The sequence below is a fragment of the Maylandia zebra genome, linkage group LG23 (assembly GCF_041146795.1).
Source record: "Maylandia zebra isolate NMK-2024a linkage group LG23, Mzebra_GT3a, whole genome shotgun sequence".
In the NCBI taxonomy this organism is placed as follows: Eukaryota; Metazoa; Chordata; class Actinopteri; order Cichliformes; family Cichlidae; genus Maylandia; species Maylandia zebra.
This window is the reverse complement of record NC_135188.1, coordinates 14,708,792-14,730,793: the sequence shown is the minus strand read 5'-3', so window position 1 is coordinate 14,730,793 and position 22,002 is coordinate 14,708,792. Positions and strand designations below refer to the sequence as shown.

Here is a 22,002-nt window from a genome sequence, read left to right as displayed (position 1 = left end):
TGTGTGGCTTAATGTAAACAGATACTCTAAAGATGGTTTTAGGTTCTTTAACATGTCATCACATCACACTCACACGCGTGTTTCTTATACAGAATGACCCGTCTAAAAAACCCGCAGATTTTTGCACACGTCCGCGGGCAATACATTGACTATCGTGATCCAAACCTCGTTTTATTTCGAGACCCAAAATAAAGCAAAGCGTAGTTCGTTTTTCTGTCTGATTTTCCCACATTTCATCCCCATCTCTGTCTCTTTTTCACGCTCTCTCTACGCTCCCTGTCTCCTCGCACACGCATGCGTCAATCGGCAGCTTGGAACAAGAAGATTTCCATCACATCTGTCTTTACAAAAAACAAACCAAAAAAAAAACCAACTTGAATATATCGTCTAAAATATGATCGTTTTGGGAGAAAGATCCTCCTCACCCCGACCCAGAGAACAATCAGTTGAGAACGTCTCCGACTTTTTTTTTCTTCCCCCTCCCAGTACATCCGCGATGGCAGGATGGCAGGAAAAAAGGGGGGAAAGAGGTAGAAAAAAGAGAAAGAAACAGCTCCTACACAATCCTCCCAATCGGCAGGCTATATGACGCTCATCTGCAACCGCGAGGTAGTATGCCGCATGTTTGCACTGTATATTTCGGCTTGCATTGAAGTTTTAAATTGTGCTATGCTATCTATCGCAGAACAGCGCATGCAATTTAACATGTAGGCTGCTGCTGCTGCTGCATGCTCACACCGGCTTCATTTTATGATCAATGAATTAGATAAGAGGAAATTATTTTAGGGGCTGAGCCTCCTATACTCACGAGGGAGAAGTCGGCTATGTTTCTTATTCAAAAACTGATTGTCTAAGAAATGCACGCCTGAAAGTTCCCTCGACAATTTACCGGGATAATGAGAAATGCAATAGGGTTTGATTCGTCAAGGACTCAGATGATGATTATTATTTCCATCTTTAGTTTTATTACATGCAGCCGCGGTACATTTTTGCTCTGAGATAATAATAAAAAATGCAGTAAAGAAATTTGGGGGTTTGGGTTTTACACCTGAATGTAAAAAGATGTCCAAACCTAAGTTATTTGGAAATGCCAAAAGATCTGATAACAACATATAAACAGAATTTTAAAAAGTGAAAAAAAAAATGCCTGTAACGGAATATATTTGGCTTAGAAATGACTCCCAAAATGAAACACACTATCAGTATTGTACACTGAAAATCAGCCTACTGGGAAGTTTAATGTTGGCTTTTATGGAAATAGAACAAAATTTAAATTTTGAGTCTAATAAATTTAAATCACACCCAAACATAGAGGAGCGCGCGAGACAAACACAGCACACATGCGTGCGCACACACATAAACTAGGATTATCTGAGGACACATGTCCATCCATCTCGCCTTAAAAAGTGAATGGGGAGCGGCCTGACACACGGAGAGCCTATTAGCCAACTTGGGTTCCCGTGGAGAGCATTGAGGTAAGCTCCCCTACCGTAACTGTCCATGGTGCTGAAGCGGTAAGAGGTTTTCTTTACTGCACACTTGCGTCCTCCCCTCAAAAACTCTTAAAAGCTAGGGTTGACATTTCAATGCCTTTTATTGTATTTCCATCCTATTTAGTGATGGTTCTCTGTAAAAATAAAATATTAGAAACCGAGACAACTCACATGGTCTACAACTTTCCTAACTTTTTTCCTTCTTCCCAGCAGAATGTTTTTAAGCCTATTTTTTCCACAGTGTGGAAGAACTACTGCTGAACCATATTTGGAACTAATAAATTGTGGCAACAGAAATTATCTTAGGCACACAAACATTTTTATGTTGTCAGAATATGTCTGCGTGTCCTGTACTGTAGCATCAGTGCAGGATTAAGTCTAACTCGGCCAGTGCATGTTGGATACAGCATGTATTACAGCATCATCTATTATGTTATTATATTGAATCATTGTTCTCAAGATGAATGGCTCATAGGTGGTGACGATCTGCTAATATAAAAGTAGAACCATACAGTGCACAGTACCAGCAATTAGACAATGCCATTTACAGTTTTGCTTCAATACTTATTCAGTAGTTTGCACAGATAATAGTGAGCTCTCCTTGAAAGTTGTTCTTTCGCTTTAATTTTGCAGAACCTTATATGCACACATCTCTATGAAATGTTCAGTCTGAATGTAAAAGCATTTAACAGTTAAAGCACAAAGTAGAATGTCTTTTTAACCATGTATAGACAAAATGTTCTATCAGCTTCATTTATAGCCTCATATATTGAAAACTGAGTGTTCATGGTCAAGCTGTTTATCCCCAGCAATGGCACAAAAAAATGCATATTCAGACTTTGGCTGTTGATAATTATACGTGCAATGTTAAAGACACAAAACGGGCTTTCTTTCACTAAAACTCAAATTCTGCATACAATAGGGCAGATCTTTTTACATTATTCCTTTACAAGTACCATTCACTAACACTGAGAAGCAATCAAAACAGCAATGAGCCGCATTTGAGATGTACTGCCAACATGCAGACTATATTACTAAGCTCAATATATATCTTTGTGGTGAAATTATTTCTCAGGAAGATAGAGAAATCAGACTTAAATAAAATTTGAAAATGACTGAACTTAAGCTGCTCTCTCCTTTATTCTCCAACACTGGATAATGCAGAACGGAGCTGAAAAAAAATTAACGGAGGTTCAAGGCATCAGGTAATAATGAAAGGATAGGGCCAATACTTCAAAGACCAAGAGGTCCACATCACACAATTATACAATACAATTAGGATTAAAGGGGCAAAACAGAGATAACAGGAGATAGGGATAAATTATCACAAAAGGAAAGATGTGACTCTCTCCTGACCTTCATTAAGAGAAAAAAAAACTCATTTAGAGCTGGCCTTCCTTGCAGGGGGATTTCAGCCTTTCACATGAGACTGTGACTCAGTAGATAAGATTTAACCAGCATAAATGAGAATCTGAACTGCTACCAAACAATAATATAAGATGCATATTCAGAAAAAAATTCAATAAGTAGTGATGCATATGTATATACGATTTAAACAACAAATACATCCATTTCAAAGCAGGGTTAACTGGTGTTATGCAAACCTTATTATTTTGACGCTAAACAGTTTATTTAATAATCTAAAATATTTCAATAAGCGGACACGTTGACACTGCTGGCTGTTAACGTGGTGTTCCGGGGTTTTCTAAGAGCTTAAACACATCCAGAATACAAGTCTATGCGGAGTTCAGGTAAAACCAAAAGACGCTCAACCTTAGACATCTTCGTCACTCAGATCAAGTTAACTGATGAGTATGTTTACTGGGTATGCCAGACCTATCAGGTAACTCTGAAATGGTCACATGATGCCCGGGGGTACTAAAAAATATATCCAGAGTCAGTGGGAAGAACTAACCAAAAGAGCTTTGTTTGGGAAGCTGCCATGTTGCAAGATGCCATAGTTATTCAGCATGTCTTCAGTAGTATCAGAACCTCTGACGCACAACGCTCATATTAGTCTTTAGAATTTCTATCCAGGTCCAGATGTTTTTCTTGTCATTTCAAAACAATAGAGGATAGAAATTAAATAGAAAATGTTAACTACTGACCTGGTTGAAGGTACTAAAGTTATAAGGACAGATGATAAGAACCTAGCCTTCAGGCAAAGACCCAAATAAATCAGTTTATGGTAGCCTGTTGACCAACTCAACAATGTTCAAGAATTAAAGAACTGATCTGAGTTCTCACTTGTTAAACAACTCTACAAGGCCCTAGAGTTAGAGCTTTAGTCTTTCAACATGCCCCCTCACCTTACCCTCAGCTTTCCGCTCTATGCAGCAACTATAGTGTCCAGACATCGTCAGTCTCTGCCCGATGGCCAAGCATCTCCACTGACATTCATGATCATCATCTCCCTGACATCTGCTTATTTTGCCTGGTACTGTGATTGTCTTCTTGCCAATGATGGAGTTCAACTTAAAGCGCACACAGAAAACGAGTAACAGCAACACAGTGACCAGACTATGGAATGTTAGTGAAATTTGCAACTTATAGAAATGGCTGAGTTACACTAACCTTCAGGTGTGTGATTAAAAGAAACAATCTGTGGTAAAGAATACCGCTGAGTAACGTATGAGGTGAAGAGAATTGCTTATGGAAATGAATCCTGTAAACCATTGATCTGACCTTCCTGCAATGGGCAATGAGCAACAATAAAATACATGTATATAGAAATTCTGCTAGAAGAAGGCTTTTACAATCACAACTTCTAAATTCCTGACATACAGTTCTCCTACGACATGTTTTGATTCTGTGAGGTTAGATCTTCTACCATCTGTCCTCACTTCCACACATATCAGACAAATCACCAAGGGAATTTCTTTTGTGTTCCCTGGGTTACCAAACAACTTCTAAGGACTTGGGAGTGAGTTTATGGGATCATGTCTGCCGATCCTTTCTTGCAGATGGCGGATGCAGATGCCACAACAGACTTGTGCTGGATTCATCACGAGGAAACTACAGATATCAAACTGCATGTGAAAAACAGATCTGTCACAACTGTACCACGTCTAGAATTCTTCCTTTTGACCCAGTAAGCCCCGATTTTTTATTTACAATTTAGATTTCTACTACAAAAATGACCAAATGCCACAACTTTATATTGATAAGAGAAACTTGCGATAAAGTTTTAATACAACAAATAATCTTTTCTCCATCAACAGGATAAAGAGTTTTCTAAATCAAAACAAAGCAAAAGTCCAAGTATAGATACTTTAATTGTGGATCTTAAGAAACTGATATTCAGCTTTAGGACCATGTATGAAATACCTTTACAAAATATTCACTGTCAAGTCCTCATCTGTCCTTCCCAATCTTTTGGGAACAGGTGCAGAACTTCAGAAAGAAAAAAACTTCATCCTACGATACCAGAAAAACCTTCACCATAAAATGAAGATGGAGTTCTTTATAGCTCCAACATAGCTTTCATTCCATGTTGAGTTCCAGTGAGCTTGCATCATTTCACATTCAGTTGTTCACTTATTGCTTCAAAGCTTGAGGTAAAATTAATTACTAAATACCAACATGGTTAACAAGATGATGATGTACAGAACTCATTTCTGACAAGAGCTCCCAAATCACAGCTTTTTTTAGTCACACGACGACATTTTGTATTTGGGGACGTTTTCAAATTAACAGCTGCTTTACAACCTTTTAAGTAAAATATTCGCGATAACACCTCGGACACATTTATTACCTCTCATTATAGCCACGAGCCATATCTCATCAGTGGATGTAATTTGTCTGTTGGAGTGCACGCCCAGCATTGGCATTCAGGCTCTGTCAGACCTTTTTAATTATTGAAAAAATGCTTTTTAATATGGCACTTTATGAAATATAATGTTTTGATTAATTGGATTTGCCGGTTATAATGTAGACTGCCAGGGGTAAAGCAAAGGCAAGCGAGCACATTTTGCTGGTCGACTGCGCTGTAAAAGTGTCTGGCCCAACATATAAAGAGTCAAGTAAAGGCCAGATCATCCTTTACATCCTATAGCCATATTCATAGATTCCTGTTCACCTAGGGCCTGTCGTTTTTTATCTTTCACCACAGGACTGATCTGGGACCTGAACCTCAAGATGTGCTGCAAGGCTGCTGGGAGTCAGGTGATGAATTCAAAACTGAAATTAAAAATTAATATTCCACGTCGTGACTCTTTAACACCACCAAATTCTACATATCAATCAGCCTCTGCTGGTATGTTTTCTCTCTGCTTTGTTTACAGACTTTTGCGTCCTGAATTATGATTCCAAAAAGGCTTTATTGGGGGAAAGAAAAGCACAGCCAGTAAGCTGCACTGTAGGTAATGTAACATGAAAAAAAATCAAATGTGCAATAACGTAGAAGAGACAGCTGAAGAATCCAAGAGCTTTTGAAGCCAGGAAGAGTGACAGAGCGAGAGAGTAATACAATTCTCCAAATCTGTATCAGTGGATGATTAATTAATTTTTGTTGAATGATCTGTCCTAGTCTTATGAGATATCAGTTTCCATTTCTTTTACACTTTTGCAGAAGATCTCAAGAGACTGGTAGTTCAAAAGGAGGTTCAATTTAGAGCTCCCATTGGAAACGGCTTCAAAAAGTCTTTGCCATACATCGGGCTTTGATGTGTTTTAACTGTCATAATCTCAGTGTTCAGAAATGGGGAAAATAAATGCGGTCCATTGTAAACGCTCTCTTTTTTTTTAATACTTGAGCTACATCTTTCCTGACATTTCTGTCTCTATTTTGATTGAATCACAGCTATCTCCTGACCTACATCAGACTGCAGCAGGAAGGCAGCCTGATGTCAAAGGCGGGTCATTTATTAATCAAAGGAAAGATTGATTTCCTGTCATTTATTCCACTTTTTTTTTAAACTAGCGGTTGTCTTTGGCTGGTTTGGCTGGTGCTGCCCCACACATTATTTTCTAATAAGCGGCGCATTTCGATATACGCATTTGCAGGTAGGTGATAGCTGTTTATTCAAAAGCAAACTGAACTTGAAAAGAGGATATAACCTCGAGTCAGAACTCTGGAGGGGTGGACTAAGATTGAAATTGGTCTGACTCTCCCTCTCTTTTTCGAATTGAGGGGCCATTGTAGTACGTCAAACAAAAGGGTTTTATCAGAGGCTCTTAATGTAACCCCTCCCCTCGCTCTCTTGGCCACCAACTCATTCTTCTCTTCCTCTCTTTTCTCATTCATTTATTCCACTGTGTGTGGAAATAGGCTGGGCAACAATTAATTTCAGAGTGAATTCAGGCAGGATCTATTACCCCTCTCTGCCTCTATTGCTCTAATGGAAATCTATTTCACTTCTCTTTTGTGTCCAATATAATTTAATGCCCATTTTATTAATGGCCTGAAATAATTACGGAAGGCTTTTGTGATTCTTGAGTATGTTTCATTTAATTGTGTAATAAATGTCTAATCAGAGCTCCCATCTGAAGCCATTATGGCATTAAAATTAACAATTACGCCACAAATGTCTTGGTGAATGCGTTGGGGTCTATAGAAATCGTTGCTGATAACAAGACACATATAAATCATTCATGAGAATTTTTTCAGAGAAAAGCGGTCTGAGAGATAGGAGGATGGGAGGGAGAAAAAAGAAGTGGAGGAAGAAAAGAGGAGAAGAAAGAGGCTGAGTTTTCTTTATTCCATTGAAAAACGGGGATGGCCAAAAGATAGGGCATTCTAAAACTGTGTCACCCTCTCCAGTCCCTTTCTTCCCCTGTCTCTCTCTATCTCCCTTTAATTTGCCTTCCTCTTTATTTTTGAAGTGACAGATTTCACTTTGGGAATTCATTAACCGTTAACTTGGGCGATAAAATATCTATCAGGCCCTCTGCCCGGTTCCTTTGCTAAGCTGCGTGGCACTTCGGTTCAACGTTGTGGGTGACCGAAGGCAATTAAAGAGGCTTCACACTCTCTCACTCTGCCAGTGTCACTTTCCCTGTGAAAACAGGAAGGCTGCTCAACGTACCAGCAAGAATTGTTTTCTTAGTAGCCAAGTATACAAATTTCATGGTATGGGGAAACTCCATCTGCCACGAAAAACCCTCATCAGTTCCTCCGTGTCATTTCCGAGCTAATATACTACAATTGGTTTTGGTGAATCTATTTTAATAGCATAAGGTTTTGGCCTTCTTTGTTCTCTATTACCATGATGCACAAAGGACCTCCCCGGGCAGCGGATTGCACCCTGGTCCTAACCAGACTCTTTCAAGTGACAGACTTGAGGAAGGGACTTTGATGTAGATGATGTCTCGTGTTAATAAGAAGGCTGATTTGATTCTCAATTGAACGCACCCCTTTGAATCGAGCAATCTTGGATAAGTTGGTTGATATCACCCATCTCGGTCTCCGTCCCATCTGAGCGCAACAAACCGCAGCTACTGGAGAGCCACTCAGTCACAGAGTTCCAGCACAGAATGAATACAACTGAACAAAATGATTCGATAGCTCAGACAGACTGTTACTATAAGAACTGTATGTGCACTGCAGTTTCATATAAAGCTTCAAAGACTAAAGAAAACCAAAGTAGGCAGTTGTTTTAATCGTTTGCTGCCAACCATTCTTTCTATTTTTAGTGGTTTCATTTTCTGTATTCTCTTTTTACTGCTATTCTTCTTCTTACCATCAATGATCTTTAATGTATAGCTAATAAATATGATTTTAAAGGAGTGAGGCTGCAGCGTGTCCAAAGAAGTTGTTTTGCTAAGTAAAATGGAAACATACATAAACAATGGTGATTTGTAATCATTCCAAAATGTGTTTAAACTTGTAAATCTGTAGAGAAAACATCAAACTGTAATCTTCATTATAGCTGCCAGGCTCAGTTGCAAGCGCGGCTGACAATGTAGCCTATCTGCAGGTCAGAGCTGTGCCTTGTTAAAGGCATTTGGTGGAATATGGAACAAAATACCCAACAAAGAAGGCTGTGAAGTGTTGATGAAATCCTAAAACAAGGAGGAATGGAAGAAGACTTTTCTTTCAAAACTGCCACATTTGTCTCGCTTCCACAGGGCTTACAGAGTGTTGTTAAAACAGGTGGTAAAACAACACAATGGGAAACATGGCCTTGTCCCAACTTGTAGCTAAAAAAAACCCGGACCAAATAAAATTTCTGATTCAACTGTGGCTTTTCACAAGTTTCAGTGAAACTATTTTTTTATTAACATTTTAAAGAACATCCCAGCATTTCTGGAACAAAGTGATCTCGCTACAGGACACATTTCCTTGACCTTTTATTGTCCAATCACAGAATTACTCAGCACAATTCAAGTCAAACCAATAAAATGATTTGAAGTACAAACTGTAAGTAATCAGTGAGATAAAAGGACGTGGCTGCTGTAACCCAGACCCTTTCATTTGTATATTGTTTGCAGTGTGCTGTATGCAAATGAATTTGAAGCAAACAGTAATTAAATTATAATTAGATTTTGAAACATTCACCCTTAAGTTAAGGCTTTAAAGTGTGTCTTAAAGATCTGCCCACATCAGAAGCAATGAGAAGCAGGGCGATTGTGGCTCAAGAGTTGGGAGTTCGCCTTGTAATTGGAAGGTTGCCGGTTCGAGCCCCGGCTCGGACAGTCTCGGTCGTTGTGCAAGACACTTCACCTACCGCCTACTGGTGTTGGAAAAATCACTATCATCATTTAATTCTATGTATTCCCATTTTTAAAAACAAATGTATAAGGGAATGAGCGCAAAACAACAGCCACACCGTAAACTGATTCCTGGGGTTGTGGAACTGCTTTGCTGGGTTAGTGATCCAGCTCCATGGGCCTGACCTTGACCACACACTACACCTGAATAATGGTCTATGACCAACAAAAGGAGAAAAGAGGCATGTTTGCATCTTTGTCAACTTCCAGCTGAGCACTGACCGGCCCAAAAATAAAAAAGTAAAAATGATTGTGCTGGTTTTTCAATTTGAATCTGACAATTCAGAATAAAATTTGACAAACCTGGAGCATTGGAGAGCACCTTGAGGTTCAGTATCTTGCTCGTGCAGACTGGAGCAGCAGCCAGGGACTGAACTGCTAACCTTCTGAAGGGCTGCTCTACCTCATGAGCTGCAGCTACCCCATTTCAATGCAACATGAGTTCTGTTCTGTGGAATAACAATGCATATACAGAAAACACATGTTGTGTTAGCTTTCCGCCATCTGCAGGGATGCACAGATACTGAATCGCCTAAAAGCCTAAAAAGTTCAAGAAACAAAATGCTTCTGATCTTTTTAGTATGGATTCTTGTTAAGGTTGTCTTGGTATCATGTTTAAACTCATCGAGTAAGTCTAATTTTTCAAGACACAGAGTTAACAATGTGAAAGTGCAAGTTTAACTGCAAACCTAACAACAACCAAAATGAGCTCTGAAGTGCAAAGCTGAATCTAGTCTCCTGGCTGACACACTTGTGATCGGCTCCACTGCCATCCCTTCAACCTCCTAATGTGGACTGTAGCTCTTTAAAATGGGGTTGTTATCTCTGGGCATCCAGTACTGCCATGGCGGGCAACAGTGACAAAGAACACCTCGTACGATCTCTGTATCTCTGCGAATCCAGCCGTGCCTGACAGGCCAGCTGCATTTGACGGCCTGCATGTGAACGCCTTGGAATGTTCGGGATTAAACTTACATTCACCTTTAAATGCAAATGTTGAGCAGACCCTTCCTTATAATAACCAAAGATTTATAGCTGTACTGAACATTTTAATGGTTTTAATATTAAATGACATTCCTGAACATTTACATTAACATTAAGTACTTAAAGTAAATTATCAAGTACAGAAAACTTTAGCAGTTTAAAATGTTTTAAGTAAACAATGGTACAACACACAGATATGAGGTAATATACCTCTGACATCAGACACTTAACTAGACTTTCACCTGTGCAACGTAGCGACTAAACAACAATCAGAATGATCTGTTCTTTCTCAAAGTATTCCACAGATTTTTTAAGATGTTGAAAGCGTTTTGTATGAGATCCCCTAAATACTAAACAAAGCACAATTTTTAAAAACTTGAATGCAACCTGCAATGAAAACCCATCGTTGCCTAAAAGGTGCAAAAAAACCAGAACTTTTATATTAAGAGAATTATTTAAGGAACAAAAATAGATTTTTAAAAATATATATTCTATATTTTTCAAAACTTCTCTTGTATTCTGCATGCATTTCTCACCTGTTCAATGAAAAATAAAAACATTTTCAGCAAGTTCTATTAGTCCTACTTTGTACTATTATTGTATGATTTTTGATATAATGAAGTTACATAGAAATAACATGAAAAGTTCATTTTCCATGTTATCATAAAGCAGGAAATGACTTCTCTTTTAGCTTTTGAAGTTTCACCCTTTTGACTTTTCTTCAAAACAATATTTCAATATTACTCTTAACATCTAAATTTTGAAAAATACACTTAAAATAAAAATCTTAATGTGGCTATAACTGCCTGATGCAGTGTAACTTGAACTATAGAAAATATATTGTGTTTGGAACAATCCAATATAAAAGCTTCTTTATTACTGTATTATAATACAATAATAAATAAATTTATAATACAATTTTGATGATTTGTATTAATTTATTTTGCTTTGTAATTGTCATCGTGTCAAAGTTTGTTACTGGCAGATAAAACTTGGAAGATCTTTAATAACAATGCTTCATCATCATTTTTAACAGTCGTAAAAAATCAAAGGTTTGGACAGCTGAGCCTTCATGTCTGTGTTAGCACAACGCAACAATCCTCCCAGGAGTGGACATCCCAGCAAAAGCACCTCCAGGCCAGACTGTGCAATGCTGAAAGAAACTGGAAAAAACCCAAGAGCAACAGCTCAAACTCAACAGGCCTCGGCTATCATGTTAAACGTTAAAATCGTGAAAATTAATATGGCTCATTTGGAAGGGTAGCCATAAGAAAGCCTCTAGAACTGGTGGTGGGACAGGCTTGCAAAGTTTCATCTGAACAAACCACTTTTGTACTTTGACAAAATGTCCTTTGGACAAACAAGATCAAAGAGGACATGTTTGCACAGCGGCACGCTTGGAGAATACCAAACACAGGATAAGGCTGAAAAATAAAAGAATCAAGGTGCTGCAATGATTCAGTCAAAGTCCAGACCTTACCCTGATTGAAATGCTGTAATTGGACCTTAAGAGAGCTGTGCATAAACAAAAACCTCAATAACTCAATGAAAAGATGCAAAAACGTAAAGAAGACTGGGCCAAAATGTTTGCGTAACAATGTGAGAGGCTGATAAAGAAAATTATTACTTCAAGTTATGTTACTAAATGTGGTTCCGCAAGCCACTGAATCACGTGGTGGACTCCTGAATGTTGATCTAAAACGTGTGCATGCGCCAACTGTTGTTTCTGTATCATGTCCAGCACATGTTTGTATGGTTTTCTGACATACCTGAAAAATGTGCACTGATCCAGCACAACTCTTTCACAACCATTTACAGCCATTCCTCTCAGCCTTTCTTCTTCTTTTGCCCCACCATAAAAATAAAAAAGTATTCCCTCAAGTTGAAAAAACACAAATAACAAAATAGAGCTTATTGCTATTAAATGTGAACTATGCTAACGACTGTGGAAAACTGTGGGTGAATTTGAATGAGGACGAACACTGAGAGACAAACAGCAAAGCAAACACAAATTGCTATCAGCATCTCAGCTTTTTGCTACATTTCTCCTGATTAGGCTTTCCTTCAGCCAGACAGATCTCCTCTTTAATTATGCATTTAACTGATGTGCAAATTAAACTTGGCTTTTTCACAAAGACACTTATGTTTTTGTGATCACACATCGCACCTTTCCCCCTCCTCTTCTTCCAGCCAATTTAATTCCAAGCTTCAGATTTCATGGCCAATTTTATCTCGCTCACTTTCAAAGAGTCCATCATCAATTCTTCACAACTTTTCATGTCCCCTTTCTCTGCAGATTCACTGCGAAATTGCCCATTCAGGTTAATAAATAACTGTGACTGCTATAAATTTATGGCAACACCCAACACTTTGAACATGCATTTGAAATGCTGACCTCCAGCAGCAATTAGTCTTAGTTTTTGTTTATCCTTTTCAGAAATCACACAGCACTTTTCACTCTTCATTTTACTCTCTTTGTTAGCATTAAATGACTGAATCAGCCTGCGCCCACAGACAACAGCTAGTCAGTTCTTTTCCTTACACACACACACACCAACTTTACATTCAAAAGGTAAACAGTTATAAGAATGCTTCGAGCAGTAAGAAGAGCTTTCAAAAGCAACACTAATGACTGTAAAAAAAAAATTGTTTAATCAGATATTTGAAATTTCATGTTTTTCCCAAAACACAACACGTGATCGGCAACAGCATCGATCGAAGACTGTATATCAAAGATGGATGTAGCTTTGCTGTAACAGCAGCTTAATCAGGCATTTGTTCTAATGGCCATCAGGGGAGCAACTCCTCTGGCTCCAAAAAGGTCACACCGTTTAAAAAAGACCTTACTGTCTACTTCATTATTGGCTTTAATTACAATTTCCATGATGACTTTATTTGCTGTAAATAAGGTCTTACTTAAAATGTAATCAAAAAGAAGTCCAATTATACAGAACTGTATCAGGAACACAACTCGCTTAGCTCGCTTAAACTGTGATTTCAGCAAATATTTTTTTGATTAGTTTATGGTAGCAAGCAAGGCTGTTTGTCAGTCAGATACATTCCTTCCTCATTTCGCCTGTGTTCGCTGTCTGATGTCTCTGAATGCATTTAGTAAACATCTTTGGCAATAACAAGAAGAAGAAAAAGAAGGAAATAATTTATCATGGCAATAATTTGTCAAATATAGGTGTTATTTTATCAAATGTGAGGAAAAAATATATAGCATTATTATTTTATGTATGTATTTAAATATATTTCTTTTATATCCATCATTTATACTGTCATTACATTGTAATAACAAGGTTTCTACCCTCCCATTATTGACAGGACCTTGATGAACATGATACAAAAAAAGTTTTGTTTATGAGGTTTATTTGCCATTTTTGATTTCTCAATCAGGTAACTGAACACTGTCACATGTTTGTCTGTCTTTATTACAGACAATTGACTTATTTTGTTTCTTTCGGTAATGCTACCCTATACTTCTGGTCAGAGTAATTAAGATAAAAGCAATATCTTTATGACATTTAGTCACACAGTCTGAGTCCTTTTCTTTGTCTTTAAAGACACCATGGGCTATAATTGGAGACCATTGCACATCATCTCTCGGCTGAGAGGGTAAATGAGGGATCCCTAGACTCCAGGATTACCCTATTATTGAGAAGACGTTCCACTAAGCCTCCACCACTGACACATATTCCTGTTCTATGGCCTATTCACTTTGAAATATGTCTTGTCAGGGAGGCTTACAGAAATCTGCATAATCCTTTTTCATCACAATTAAAGATACCACTGAACAATAAAATTGCTTGCTCTCTGGTTTGTTTCATGTTGCTCTGAGAAAAAAAGGTGAGGAAAAGGCAGCTGGGTGTCGCTGAGAGTTGCAAAATGCTGGGGTGAGTTTTGTGTTGGCATAGAGCACGGAAGGAAGGAGCCTGATAAACATCCAGCCGACCTTTACAAGTTTACAGGAGACCTTGTGAAACAGAAGGCGAAAAGGTTATTCCACTGTGCAATTTGTCGTGAAAAACGGTTTTAAAGAAGAAATGTGTTATAAACTAATGTTATTAAAATGTAGTTGAAAGAAAAATGAAAACCCGGTGGAGAACTCTTTCAAGAGGTTCAACAGAGAATGAAAGATATACTTGAGGTTTTAATTCATGTGAAAATTTGATTAAAATGATTTAGTGGCCCAGTTAATAACCCTGCAGTATTTGTAACTGATGAGAAGGATTTACTGGGTGAATTGGAACATTTTGTTTCCTTTACTTGTCCTTTTGTGTTCTGAAGAAGACTTTATTTGTAGACGTAAATTGCCGCGGATTGAAAAGAAGGAGAGAGTTGTTGTTTTGGTTTGTTTGTTTCTTTTTATTTGTTTGTTTGTAATTATTATTATTATTATCATTTAAAATCAATAAAGATACTCTCAATTAAATATTTCTTTTGCCTTCCCACCTGTCTGCAGTAGTCGTATAGTACGAATGACTAAAATTAAAGACAAGACAAACAGGGTATGAACTCAGGATAGGTTCTCTTGAATGTAATCCTCACAGCCATAATCTTTAATTTCCTTCAAGCTATAGTGGTGACTACATGATGCTCTGTGACATAAATGAAATTTGAAATCGTTCAGAGTGACAGATTACTCATATTTAGTCAGAATCCAGTATTTGCTTTGGCACCACTTAAATTCCATTTGTTACAAATGACAGTAATTAACCTAATGTTGAGAAAATATAGCTTATTCATCACAATCTGTCAAAGGCTTCATCAAACCCATGTGATGAAGCACATGTTCTCATTTCAATTATGTTATGAAAGTGCAGGTAGGCTTTGGGGAAAGTATGGAAATTCATCAAATAGAAAGAGATTGAGAGCGACATGAAAACCAACATGGCACATCGATCCCATATGTTCCAGATAAAAGTGGAACGGCTACTTTGCTTAGTTGTTCGCCTCGATCGATCGAAACAATAAAACTAGTGATGAATGATGAGCGGTGAAGAACACTCATCATATCAATAAATTTAAAGGTTATGCTGGGAAACCTTGGGTCCTGGGATTCATTTGGATTCTTAGCAGAACAAGCACTCAGCCCTGAAGGCACTGACACTCCCTAACAGCAACTGTTTCCCCAACAATACGTCCAACCCTACATAATAACCTGATCAGGTGCAGCATAAGTAACATAACAAAGAGCCTGATTCACTGACACCCAAAAATAACTTCGATCAAGTCATCTCTCATAATGCAAGGGCAAAAAGATCAGTCGATCTACAGCTACGCAAGTACGGCAGCATGAGCAGGTGTCTGAAAGTAGCTGTTCGGATCACCAAGAAAGCCTTAAACTAAAGTCAAGATTCTGTACTAAACAGTTTGAGGCAGATACTGTTACACTGTTAACTTTGAGGCTAAATAGTTTTGAAGGAAACACCATGTTGACCACCAGTTTTTCCTAGTTGCAAGGAGGTTGCTGGCCGGTAGCGTGACTGAGCAATAAGGGACTGGCTTGTTCACATTTCTGAAATTGTATTTCTTGTAGAGTTTATTTATGCAAAGTAATGTCATTTTTCACTAGTCACATACTGTGTTTTAGGAGCTCTTACACACGGCCTGCAAGCTTGCATTCTCTGGGGTGTGTATCCATTCACAGCTAAGACTCTCACGAAACACTGAATGTGTCTTGAGGTTGGGTTGCGGTGAGCTATTGAAGTCTGTGCAGGAACTGGTTTGTCTTCCTCCCTGTGTGACAGCAGCGAGTGTATGAAGAAGTCCTTGCACTTAGACTCTGCAGGCCTGACACCAAAACATGACCTTTGACATCCGAATTCTCCTGCTTTCCTGTGACCTGTAATGAAAAATTCAAAACCCGCCTCGGGGTGTCAGCCACGTTTATTCAGGCTGTACTCCTGGCATCCATTCTATGAGTCTATAACCTTTTTAAAGGACTAGTAGCAGTGAAGTTAACAAGTAAGACACAGTCCGCAGACTGCTACAGGATTATTTGAAGTACAGTGCATTGGGGAGGGCACAGGGAGAAGGGCAAGCATAATCTTGCTCAGAATGCCCAAAAGCCCGGGTTTTACATCTGTCGCTTCTTTCATCTCTTGAATCCGTATTCTCCGAGTCCTTACCTACAGTATGAGGTCAGCTGGTGTCATGACAGAAGCACGGGGCCTTCTCTGTTACCACTCCATACTCCTCCACCTTCAACGTGTCTCTCAAAATGTGCCCCTGCAGAGCTCCACAGTGCTTTTGGTATTCTGTTTGCTTGTTACATGGTAAGTCATTGCCATTAGCTTGTGGACCCTCAAAATAAATGTGAATGTATGACCTGCGGTCACACATTATAGGTTTAGTGTTCACATATGCGTTGACATATGTTGCTAGAAGTATAGTTATTATCCCCCTAAGCTTGTTTCAACAAAGTAAACGAAATGATCCTGTGTACATTTTTATTATATGCTCCATCTATCCTCATGTGAGAAGTTTACTTTGGGATTCCCTGGAATGCCCTGGGAGGCAGATTGAGAAAGACTGATATGAAACGTACGCTGCTGTAATAAATCTATAACAGGCTACGCTGAAGCTAACACAAATAAACTGGGTAAAATACTCTTATCTCCGAGCCTTGAACTTGAACCGGTTACCAGTGGCAGCAATAAGCTGGACTAAGATCAGGAGCAGCAGCACTTAAGAATGTGAATCATCAACTATCTGTCGGAATTTTGAATTCTTCCATAGGTTTCTATGGGCAACTGTGGCAACCCAGTTCCTGCAGTCTGTATGCCGAAGTGTCCTTGGGAGAGATACTGAATCCTTTGATGCTTTACTCAGGATGTGAGCATGTGATAGATAGGCATTTCCAGATCAGCGTCCCTTAGACCTGGAAGCTACATCCATCTATGAGATACAGTCTATCTATCTATCTATATTTATACCTTTATCTATATCTTTCTATCTGTCTGTCTAGTCTATGTATGGGCTGAGTCCAGACAGGATTGTTGTTAAAATTAACATGTTACAATAAATCATCTCCTTGAAGTTTTTCTTGTTTGTTATTAAATTTGATTAGCTGTTATTGCTTTGTGCTCGTATAAAGGATGTGCAGATGTGCGAATATTATAGAAAAATCTCAACTCTTGATTCCTACAGAGAAAGGAAACACTGATTGTTGCTGTGTGGGCATTTTATTAATGGCATAGGTTGAGTCTACTTGTTCCCCAAGAAGGGAAATGCACTCTAAATCAATGAGTGATCATATTATTGCATGGTATAATAAAGTAAGTATTCCTTTTTGTCTCCATTGCCAGAATAAACAGCAATCGATCAACAGAATAGACAATAGAGGTCTGTTCTATTCTGTTCTATTCTATTCTGTTCTGTTCTGTTCAATTCTGCTGGAGTATCAATGATAAAATTCTTTCTTTGCCATTTCAATTATGTTTTATATAAGAGCATGTGCTATTTAAGAATATAGCTATACTTCTATGCTATGTGTACATGAAAAAGATTTTCTGGCATGCTGGTATGTTATGAATAGCAGGATGCCCTGATGGTTTCAGCCAGCATGCTTTTCTAGCCATTTTGACCCACATCCCTCTCCACAGCACAGTATGTTGTATATGTTGCAAGAGAACACAAACAGATGATTTAAAGGATGTAGCCAGATCATTTTTTTTACTTACAATTTTATGCCACAAATAGTGAGGTCAAAGTTCAAGGCTCAATGTTGTGATGCAACGCTATGTTCCAGCTATACGGATCCTGGATGCAGTGCTACTGTGTACAGGCAGTATTCATTTTGGAACATTGGGAACGTGTAATTGCACTTTACACTGCAAAGTACCAGTGTGAAATCATATCAAATCTGTTATCTGATATATAATAAAGCAGATAAGCTCATAGGTAGGCTGCACTGTTTTTGAAGCACCACACATGGCGAAGACTGTAAAGTGTATCTTCTCCATTGTCTGTGTTGTTGTGTCAGGACCATTGCTCATGCATTATTTTAGTATGAATGCAGTTTCGGGCACGTGCAAGTACAGATTTAATAGTTACCTTGTAACACAAAGCTTTTCTAACCAACCCTTCAGTCTAACCTCTCTTTGTGAAATCTCAAATAGTACAAACTTTGAAGTTGTAGTATTTCTGCCTGCAATCTGCCACCCTCAGGTCTTGCAAATTGCAGTTCTTGTTTTGTTGTCGACAGTGTAATCCTTGAAAGTAAAGCTAATTATCTTCAGAAGCATGTCTTCCAAATACCAATTTGTAACTGTCTCTGCAGCTGGGTGGTGTCTAGAAGGGATACAGGAGATTTCAGGAGGTAATCTCCACTCGTGCTCTATTCTGAATGGCTGCTGGTGGCTTTGGTTCAGAGGGGATGTGAAACTGAAGAGAGAAAAAAACCACAGTATTTTATTTATCTGCCAGCTAAAGAGAGATTGTCAGAACAGGTGTCAAGGTGTCACAGCTGCTGTCAAGCCCAAAGTGAGTCATGAGTCACAGGCATTGAAATTAAAGTAGAGTCGCAAGTCTGATTAAATTTGAGGAGTCGAGTATGAAGTCCTCTAATTTCTGAGTCTGGGCCATATGGAGCGATTTTACATCAGTTAATGAGAAACCTGAAGCAGTCTATAATGCTTTTGCCACAAAATTAGACTTATGGAGTTTAAGAGTATTGAAAAAAAACACGTGTAAATAAGCCCCATAAGAAGTAACATCAGAAAAGATCATATCCAAAGCCAGGGAAGAGGCTTTGTTATACATAACAAAAAACATTTTTATGTGTCGATCATTTTTATTATGTTTACCTCCCTTAATTTATGCTTAATTTATGCATTATGTGTTCTTGTAATAAGTGACTGCATGTTTGTCTGTACCATTTTATACACACCAGAATTCTGAGATAATTCTGACTTTAATCTCAGAATAAAGTCAGAATTATTTCAGAATTCTGGAAAAGAGAAAAACGTGCCCACGTTTTCCCCCAGTGGCACTAGTCCTCTTCCGTAATAGTAATACTGTTTTTAAATAAAATAAAATTTAGTGTGATTCCAACTTGAAGCTACAAGCTGAATATGTTGGATAATAACAAGGTAGGCCCAGCATAAAACAATCTCCAGTTTTCATCCATCAAGTTGTATTCAAAAAGTCTTTAAACTATTGATTAAGGCAATAAACCCACCAGGAAAGCATTTATTGAGAGAAGAGTCGTTTTCTCAAATCAACAGTCAAACTTCTTTTTCTATTTCCAGGTTTATCCAATCACGTTCCTGACATCCAGTCACCCGATATCCGCCACACCTTATCATCCCCTCTCTCCACACCCTCTCTGTCTTCCTGTGGGCTCACTTCAACATGACTTAGCACAAAATCGAAACTTTAAAATCACTTCATTACGACACGACATCTCGTTAATTCAGTAACATTAATACTTTTTCTCACATAAAACGTTTGCATTTCTCTTATTAAATCATGTTAAATGTTAAAACCAAACTTTCTCTGAATATTTGCTTAGTCATTCACACCAAGCACTGCAGACCTCAGACGAGCTCGTTTATGGCTATGAGCCATGTTTACATTCCCTGCTGGTGCAAAACAAGCCCACACACACACACACACACACACACACACACACACACACACACACACACACACACACACACACACACACACACACCAAATCACAGTAAAAGGTCAGAAGGTCAGGTATTACAACCATTTCATTTCACTTTGGTTTAAAAAAGACGATTTACTATTAGCAATGCACATACAGATCAACTTTATTATAGCACTCTGTATCATTTAACACGTCAAAAGGATAAATATTACGTCCTTCTATTGCACCTCTGGATGGGGCTGAGCTGAGGGATCTCAATCTCATTGACTCCCTGCTGACTATTAAAAAAGACACAAGCTTAAGGTTTATCAGCATCACTTTTAAGACCCAGAGGCCAGGTCTAGTTTTAAAATACTCCACGGTTCCAGCCTGGACTAACTAACTCAATAGAACGAGTCTCTAAAATCGAGGCTGTGTGCCCATAAATAAGTAATCTCATCTGTTGTTTGTGAAGTGCCTTTGCCACACAGCTATGTGTTGTTGTGGATGATGTGAGGTGTTTTCTCTGACCTGGAAGATTCACAAAGGGAGGTTGTCTGGGTGGATGTGTGGATTGAACAAGCTTCAGCCTTCTACAAAAGATGGTTTTGCTTGTTTGTTTGTTTTTTGTTTCAAACAGAAAGTTAACGCTACTTTCAACCTTAACCACTCTTAACCGTCTATTGCTGTAACCTTGACATCAAAGTATTTTTGTTTGTCTCCAATGTGAAAATCAATCTTTCTACAAGAAAATAAACAAAACTCTAAACCCACAGCAACAAATTTCAGTGCCTGTACAGTTCTCTCAATCAAAATGTAACCAACGATTGTCGTGAGGTACAATAGGATGAGATCATGATATTACATACTATTATCTAGCATTACTCAAGCTGTTACGATGTTCACTAATAAGGAACTGTATTAAAGTCATATTGACATTATATTTACTTTTTGTTACTTCATCCTAATAGCTGCAGACATGGTTACCTAATGCAATGTTAATTTATAACATACTACTAGCTAATGCTATGTAGAAGATTTATTTGCAGGGTGACCCAGCACTGTAATCCATGGTCAAAGCAATCATACTGAACATTAATCTAACATTTGTGGAAAAAATAGCAACTACTAGGGATACTCTGCCACTGACAGGCAGGTGACTTCAGCTATGTAGCTTTCAACCAGACCTCCAGTCTTTCTTTAAACTGAGTTTTTACCCACTTAATCCTTTAAAGTGAACAGACAAGGAATAATATCTGTGCTGTATATCTTCCAGACCAGGAAGCTTATTCAGCAAGAGCTCCCATGGGTCCTATCAGGCGATAGGGACTGTGACCTATATGACTTTTCAGGTCAGATGACTTGAAGGATAAAACAGGTGCCAATTTACTTACATAATACAAAAAAATAATGACAAAATACAGAACTTGTACAACAACATGTGGCTACCATTTCTAGTTGCAGAATAAATTTTTTTGTTGTTTGTGAAATATGATTCAAGGCCAACAACTGTACTTACTTGGTTAAATATTTGTGGTACTTATTTTTAATGTCACAGCGCAATGTGACAAGATCTTGATCATATTGACAAAATCCAAAAAAAAGGGGTTGTTGACTTTTCTCAGTTGGAAACAGAAGAAGACAAGCGGAGGACCTTGATACTCTTTGTCTGTTTTACACACGACGCTCAGAGCCAATCAAACTCAACTGATGACTTTTGACCTTGATAAAAGGGACGCTGAACCCCTAAGGTCTCATAAGCTTTGTGTTGATGGGTCAGAGAGAGCGTTAGCTTAGCATATAATTAATGCTTAATAACCCCTGGTTGTTTGTCAACACTTTTCCCACTGTCTTTTTCCATGCCTTATAATCTTCAGAGTGCCTGCAGGCACAGCATTCGCTGATAACATCTTAAGCCTCTTGTTCCAATACCCTGGCCTGGCAGTAACAACACTGGCCAGTCACTCATTTACAAGCAAAGATAAATGCACAGTCCTTAATCTGTCTCCAGTTAGGGCTTCAGCAACACAACACAGGCCAGGCCCACGCCTTTCACTCCTCCTCAGGCTTAGCTGCTCCATCATCCCTGCTGCTGCCACGTAGGCTGCCTCCACTCTCACCTCTATCACCTGCCACACAGGTACCGGGTGATAAGCGCACACAGCCACAGAAATCTCTCCCAGTAATTAGGATGAATTTTAAATTTGACAGCTT

At 38.5% G+C, this 22,002-nt stretch overlaps 1 protein-coding gene across 4 annotated transcripts in view; it reads left to right on the top strand.

Annotated features, from left to right (window-relative positions):
* The window catches only part of LOC143415147 (uncharacterized), a 68,886-nt gene extending 54,933 nt beyond the window's left edge, over positions 1-13,953 (top strand). For 2 of the 4 annotated variants that reach the window (XR_013095761.1, XM_076880611.1), the window contains 4 exons: positions 4,457-4,584; positions 5,605-5,657; positions 5,777-5,854; positions 6,064-6,281. Coding sequence is in view for 2 of the 4 variants with exons in the window: in XM_076880611.1 (XP_076736726.1) it covers positions 4,457-4,584; positions 5,605-5,657; positions 5,777-5,854; positions 6,064-6,158 (354 nt within the window). In the remaining 2 variants the exon portion in view is untranslated. Of the gene's footprint in view, positions 1-471; positions 610-4,456; positions 4,585-5,604; positions 5,658-5,776; positions 5,855-6,063; positions 6,282-13,753 lie in introns of those variants that run through there. The other 2 variants (XM_076880612.1, XR_013095762.1) reach the window with 2 other exon arrangements.
* Positions 13,954-22,002: the final 8,049 nt, after the last annotated feature.